Below are 7,852 nucleotides of genomic sequence, written 5' to 3'. Positions count from 1 at the left end.
CTAATTCTTAGTGAATTGAGGGTTAGTACTTTCTTCCGCCGACCCCTTCGTTTTCTTGCATACGGTATGCTTTATTTCATTAAAATACGTCAGGGCTACTCTTTCCCATCAAATGCTGCAGTTAGGTTTTCCTGTTTCCGCCACTGCACACAACATAGAGTAGCCTTTGTGTCAACTGTAACAACCTGTAATCAATTTCGAGGCAGTCTAAAAAAACTCAGCATCTAAAGCGACAGTCAGCTGTCACTACTGATTACGGGTAATTTGAGCCATGGTAAAATTACATAATGGTGGTTACTTCCTCTTCCCAGTTTCAGTTTACGCACGGCCTTAGTATGTTGAGATCCAAAAATTTTATTTTAATATTATGATTGTGCCTTGCTATGTAAATCGAGCAAATATAAGTTAACTGTGGTGGATAGTTTTAATGTATTGAGTATTGCTCAGACGATGCTTAAAAAATCAAGGTATATAAAATCAATTAATACTTTAATTATCATCATCTTCTTCGTTTCCCCTCTATCCAACATCTGGTCGGGTTGGGGTATCATTGGTACTTCACCACTTTACTCGGTCTTTCCACCATTCTTTTTCCACAATTTGATTCCATAGAGGGTTTCTCCTCCTTAAACTCATCTTTATTGTATCGATCCGTTTTGTTCTCGATCTCCCTCTTGCCCTCAATCTTAACTCCATCATTTTTCTTGGTAAATGGTAAATGGTAGTTAATACTTTAATTAATGAAATAAAATTATATTAGACATTACACTCACATGGAAATAAATTTTTAAAGTATGAGTACATATTTGCGAATAGGACTCTTGCAGTTTGCCAATGTTGAGGGCCGGCGCGATAGTAAACCGTCCCTGGGGGACATTATAAAACGGCTGGTTGAAAATGGAGCCAATGTCGATCATACTGCAATTATTTAAACATGCTGAATTACTTAATCTAAAGCTGAAGTTGTAGACCGCTACATTGTTGATGAAGTGGCATTGATGGGTCACATTGTCGTCAAATTATCACCGTCCAATTATTGAACTTACACAGTACAGAGATTGCTTGGAGACGGATGAAATGATATTTAGTTACAAACAATAAGACGTTCAAGCTGCCAGACATAATGGAATTAATGCACGTAGTTCTACCGGACATTGCTGCCGTACGCTGGCGGGATCTGCATGTCGTAAAATAAGAGAAAATGAGATATTTGGATAGCTTCGTAGACGTTGAGTTGTTTACCGACTCTTCGTCATTGTAGGTGATGTCAGATGTAGCTGTGAACGGGGTTTCTTGAATTATGATATGGAAGGAGTTGAGAGGTTACCAGACAAAGGACTGTACGTACCTTCAATGGCTTCAGAATCTGCTTGTAGGTGAAATCTCAACAATACTCGCTTACGTTATATGTTTTCTGGCTGATCCTTTGTGAAGCATATTAATAGAGTTTTACCGTATACTAATTAATGTAGCCTTCTCACAAATTGTATAAACCAACTTTGAAGTTTCATTCCGAAACTGCAGCGTAAACATACGCTTAAATTAGACCACAAATACATAACTACGGAAGAACTTAAGATGGACACGGTTCATTGCGATCATTACTTACCGATATCATTGCTCCCCGTCGTGTAAAGAAAAAAACAATGTATCGCAGTGTAGTACCACAAAATATACTTTAGTTATAGAAGCAAATGGCGAAATTATTTTGGAATTTCAAGACGAACTACTCTGAGTACACTAGCTGCTATATAGTAAACATCCATTACAAGTTGTTATTTTATTCAAAACTATTTGACGGGACAGGATGGGAGATTTGCGAATTTTTTCCGTGTGGGGAAGGAAGAGGGGAAAGAGAGCAGCTGCCCACCTCCGCCCCAAGCTGTAGGATTGAGTCGGAGTAACTTCATTCTCTTTGACAGAAAAATTATTTGTTTTAACAGCGTCTCCTGCAGTAAAATAACTGGTGCCATTCCTCCGACCTCGAAAAAACATGAGGAAGAGGTTGATAAAACCAGTGGCGGATTAAGGTGTCCCCAAGTGTGCGCAAATGACAGGGTGTTAGGGGTATGAGTGCAGTTATTTGTGTTGATGACTGACGACCGGCCGGCCGCGGTGGCCGTGCGGTTCTAGGCGCTACAGTCCGGAACCGCGGGACTGCTACGGTCGCAGGTTCGAATCCTGCCTCGGGCATGGATGTGTGTGATGTCCTTAGGTTAGTTAGGTTTAAGTAGTTCTAAGTTCTAGGGGACTAATGACCTAAGATGTTAAGTCCCATAGTGTTCAGAGCCATTTGAACCATTTGAACTGAGGACGGTGTACTGAACAACGTTACATCCGTATTGACCTCATATGCAGATTAATAATTCTAGGTATTACGAGTAGCATGTTTTTAGATTGCTTAGCATCTCCAAATAAGCGTGGCACAAGCAAGGCATTGATATTCATTTTCTCCTGGCCAGCGGGTCAGGTACTGAATTGTGGATGTGTGGGCGCAAAACAGACAGTCTACACTGAAAGGCGTTGTCAGCTTTGTGGTGCAGTTAAAGCAGTGCAGAAAACATCAGCTAGAAGATTATGTGATGTGACTGGGAGAAGTCTGTTACACACAAAGAAAAAACGACTAACACATTAAAGTGTGTTCATATTAAAGTACCAGTGATACAAGTACTTACTTACCTATTATCATATCATGGCAGTTGTCAATGGGTGTGTTCAGAACTTCTATAATTTTTCTAAAATGTTACACAAAACTTAAAAACTGTCGAATGGTAAGCAGTTGTCCGCAAGATGCAAATATTCTATGTGAAACACTCTGGCTATACGGCAGGAGAATCTGTTCGAAATTCTATGAGTTTTATAAAGAGCACGTGCTGAATGAAATAGAAAGGTATCATAGGCATCTATGAGCAACCGATACACGTCGCTGCCAGACGGGCAGCCCAAGAAATCTTTCAGTTTATAATTAAATAGAACTTCAGTGAATCATTACCCTGTACACCAACTAGAACCCAACACTTCTTGACAGTTTACGTCTCAGTCAAATCATACGAGAGTTTCTCTAAACTGAAACTAATAAAAAATTTCCTTCGCTACAGTGAATCTAGAACAAATAGTCAGTCAGTCCATTTTGTGAACTGTAAGAAAAGTTTATAATGAAATAGAGTTCAACGAAGTTATTGTGAATTTCTGTAAAGTAAAGGCACGGAAACAGGTATTACAACAATGTCAGTAAAAACATGTCTCCCGTACTACGTTCACGAAAGTAACTGATACTGTAATTAACAAGCTTTGTTTCCAGGCATATAAAATAAAAGCTAATTTTCTTATTCCATTCTTTATTATTTCTTGACAGTCTCCCTGATGTGTGTGCTAAATGCTGATTCATAGTGTAAGTTGTTCACCAATATCTATAAGACTTTAAGTAGTGTATTACAGTTACTAGAATGGTACACAAATTATGAGTAGTTACTTTTTTGCCAACCATTACATCTATATTAATCATTTTTTTACTGAATGTATGCCCTAAATACATTAGTTCCTAAGCAGACCAGAGGCCTCATTTAGTTTCGACGCGCTGGGCCTCACAGGCATTCTGCGAAGTCTTTTGAAGAAAATGGCTGCAATAATATTTCTTTGCAAATGAATGCACGATTACTGAGTGAAAAGTATGAAGTACGTATAGCTAACGTGTTAGTGCCCTTTACGCCGGAGTAAATCTTATTGTCGTGACACTGCTATCTGTTGCGTGGCCCGAGGCCTACGTTAGCTTTCAAGGTGACAGTTTGTTGTAACAGAAATATTGCTGACGCAAACGAAATACGGTATGTAAGAATACTACAGCACTTTAAAAAGTACCAAATCAATAACTAGTAAGTTAATTATTGCTGACTACTGTTCATTATAAACAAGTATTGGTAATCTGTAAGAAACAGTGCACATAGAAATCGCAGTCTCATTACGAGCGATTTGTATCGAACGCTCGACTCTAGATGTTGAAAAGAGAGATGGCGAAAGACGAACGTATTAAAAACACTAAGTCATTAAAAAAGAGAGTGTAACAGCACCTTTTTCACTCACATGATTTACTAACGAAATGAATAATATCGCTTAATTTACAAATAACGTCTATCGTCGTCGTGCACAATACTGTGTCTAGTGTGGATACCCGGGATATACTTCTGATACATCTTTTAGGAAGATTGGGTGAGTCTCACAGGAGATTTACCAGATAGTCGTAAGTTGTGAAAACATAAAAACTTAAATTTTTATTCAAATGCGGTATTCTGCTACTCTCATGCGACGTTCAGTTGTCAAAGCAGACAATAACATTCGTATTTCCCGCTTCGAGATTCGAGCGTCCGATACCTAGCGCTTGCAGTGCGACGGCGACTTCGATGTGCACTGTTTCTCGTAAATACGACGGTTTTCTAATCTGCCTTCACTAACAACGTGCGAACGTTTGTATTTTCTGTATAGTAGTCAATGCAATAGGGTTCATTAATTCACTGAACAGGCTACATATATTGTCAGCGATCAACGTGCCTGTATACGTTTCAAAATATCTGAATCTGGCCATATGCTCTCAGTGACAACTAACTTCTTTTTAACGTCTAACAGCTAATTAGCAACCAGCGCGTCTGCACAGTTTTCCAGATCAACTATAAGAAAATAGTACAGTAAACATTAAGGGGATCGTAGCATGTAAAACTTCTATTAAAGTAAAACCGTCCGTTATATATACTATAGAATCTAGTACGAAATTAACGCCACAGAAACACAACTCCACATTTTGCACGTGTCAGTAAATATTCATTTTCTAAATCTTGATAGCACCTACACAATATTTATTTCTACAAACCAACAGCGATTACCAAAGCTGAAAACATACGCTATTCATTTGAACACTAGTTTTATTTTCAACATTCTGTGCATTGTCTACTTACCATTTATTTGGGGTCGTGCATGACGAAATGTTTCAAGCTGGTCACATCAAGTGATGAGTTTTTAGTCGAAATAATTAGGCTATATCAAAAGAAATATGCAAACGAAAGAAAACTGAATAGCTTTCTTAACACGGACATTTAGCACTGGCACATGTAAAAGTAACAATTTTCAACTGATAACTTTTTTTTAAAAAAGGAAAAGAACACACCCACCGCTACAACAGCCGAAATTTTAGGAGTAAAATTAGTTTCTTTTTAGTGAACGGTTGAACACAAAGATTTTTAATGAAAACTGCATTAAACAGAGGCAATCGTCACTTACAATTCGAAATCAACAAAGTCTTCGCCAGGAACGAACGACTTTTCGTTTCCCGCGCTCTTCAATGGCTCACCGTAGTTTCCAGGAGTTATCCGTTGGCGACATACCTTTTGCATGCAAATTTTTTCTTTTATGTCAGGATCATCTCTCCCAAAATATCTCAAAAGTTCATCCTGATGTTCTTCGATGATTTGTTCACAGTAATAGCGTAAACTTTCATTCAGGTCCGAATCCGTGACTACATCTACTTTAGCCATCTCTGGGTTGAGTGAGTCCCTTTCGCTGGTAAAGTATTTTAAAATAGTTGGGCTTCCCGTGTCTTTGTACTTGGCCCTGCAGTAGTTCTCAAACGCACCACACACTCTCTCAAATATCTCGACGAGGCCTACTTCAGAGCGTGCATATGGAATTTTCTTATCTTCGTTTTCTAAGTTTGAGCAGTAACCGCCCACTTCTAAAGTCTTCCGGGGGTCCACTTTTTTAATTTCCTCATTTATTTCGTCAATCGTATACTGGCACACCAAACACTGATACGCTTCCCTGTTTCTGTCTCGAGAGGCTGTCTTTACAAGTGCAAGTTCGTAGGATATCAGCAGAACAAATACGTACAAAGATGCCATTCTATCCAGTTTAGTAACCATATAAATGCATTATTTCGGCGAGCAGTGATGCCTTCACACCAGATTGTTTCTTTTCAACAAATGCACCTGCGAAAATGTTCTAAGTTGCGCAGCTTCCCTACGGGACAACCGTCACTGAAAAAATAGCATGCAGACAAAGAATAAATTTATATAATTGTTGATGTTTCTTGATCAGAAAGTCTTTAGCAACATAACGCTCCTCTATAATAAAGTATCGTTTCGTATGACAGAATTTATTCTGTGTTGATTCACATTCACAAAATTCTTTTATCTGTTTACATAATAGCACACTACACACCACACAAAAACTGAGCTATAAAATACTTGACTGACGAAACTTTTCATGGATAAATGATTGTTTTAGTTTATCACCAGAGATAATGCAACGAAACTGATATGAAATAATGTTGAGGAACAAGAATTTTTCTAAAAGCGAAAGATGTATGCAAAATAACAAGACTCAGTAGTGTAGTAAATAATCTGGCGGCAGTGAGATGCTAGGGCTAAAACTTAGAACTGCACTTTCCAAAATCTGTTACTTGCAGTGTATGCACCTGTGTTTTCACGCATCACGAAGGAATTCTCCGTATGGGACGGAAATAGGTGGACATGATGTACATGTACAGACAACCAAATGGCTACTATTTCAGAAAAATTGGATGATTTATTCAACAGAAAGAGCTTCACAAATTGAACAAGTCAGTAACCCGTTGGTCCACCGGTGGCCTTTATGCAAGCTGTTATTTGTCTTTTTATTGATTGAGAGGGTTGTTGGATGTGCTTCGGAGAGACATCATGCCAAATTCTGTCCAATTGTCGCGTTAGATTGTCAAAATCCCGAGCTGGTTGGAGGACCCTACCCATAATGCTCCAAACTTCGTCAATTGGGGAGAGATTCGACGAACTTGCTGGACAAGTCAGTGTTTGGCAAACACGAAGACAAACAGCAGAATCTCTCGTCGTGTGAGGGCGGGTATTATCTTGCTGAAATGAGAGCTCAGAATGGTTTGCCACGAAGGGGAACAAAGCGGGGAGTAGAATATTGTCGACGTACCGCTGTGCTGTAAGGATGACGTGGATGACAACCAAAGCAGTCCTGTTATGAAAACAAATGGCACTCCAGACCACCACTAGTGGTTGTGGGGCCGTATGGCGAGCGACATTATCCCACCGCTGTCTGGGGCGTCTCCACACATGTCTTCGACCTGGAATCTCATTGACTGGAGTAGAATTGTCTTTAGTGATGAGTTCCACTTCGAATTGAGCCTCGATTACCAGCATAGACGTGTCTGAAAACTCTCCAGACAGCAGTGGGACACCATGGGGTACCACTTGTAAGGTGCCTCTTACTTGAGGAAGACATTTTTACCAGTTTTAATAAATTATTGTCTCTTACTGAGGTATTCACGATAGTTAGGAAGTGCTGTAGTCCGTAGCCGGCCATGAGTCGGAGAGCATTTCCCACGGTTAGGTGACGAAGCGACCAAATGCGCGCGTAGTGGGGTGGGGGCTCGGCGCTGGACCGTAGCAACAAGCGTCAGCCTGGGAAATATACAGGACGGGAAGTACCGCCATCTTGGCGCCAAAGTCACCGATTTTGCTTATTTATATTTAATAATTAAAGTCATTTATGACAACATGAGTACTAGGAGGAGCCTCTGGATGTTTAAAACTATTTATCATAATTTTGCCTCGTTAAAATTCGCACCCGTTCATTAACAAATGCATATCTTAGTAAGTACGAACTTGATCGGAAATCCACGAACTGTGACGAGACAAGTAAGAGATACGGACTGCGTGCCAAAGTCGGCAGTCGGCGTTTAAGAGCTCTTCCTGTCTTGTTCGATGGTAACCATGCTCTCGGTTACGATTAGTTTGTGACATGAGTGTTTCATTATTGATCTAATAGGAATAAAAGTGATATTACGGCATTCTGAATGTTAATT

At 39.5% G+C, this 7,852-nt stretch overlaps 1 protein-coding gene across 1 annotated transcript; it reads right to left on the bottom strand.

Annotated features, from left to right (window-relative positions):
* Nucleotides 1-547: 547 nt before the first annotated feature.
* Nucleotides 548-5,885, bottom strand: LOC126199487 (protein canopy homolog 2-like). The gene is made up of 2 exons (XM_049936409.1): nt 5,269-5,885; nt 548-731 (listed from the first exon to the last, which is right to left on the bottom strand). Exons 1-2 carry the CDS (start codon nt 5,883-5,885, stop codon nt 548-550), a joined length of 801 nt encoding a protein of 266 aa, XP_049792366.1.
* Nucleotides 5,886-7,852: the final 1,967 nt, after the last annotated feature.

The sequence above is a fragment of the Schistocerca nitens genome, chromosome 8 (assembly GCF_023898315.1).
Source record: "Schistocerca nitens isolate TAMUIC-IGC-003100 chromosome 8, iqSchNite1.1, whole genome shotgun sequence".
Taxonomy (NCBI): Eukaryota; Metazoa; Arthropoda; class Insecta; order Orthoptera; family Acrididae; genus Schistocerca; species Schistocerca nitens.
The sequence above is the reverse complement of the archived record's forward strand: the minus strand, read 5'-3'. Positions and strand labels throughout refer to the sequence as shown.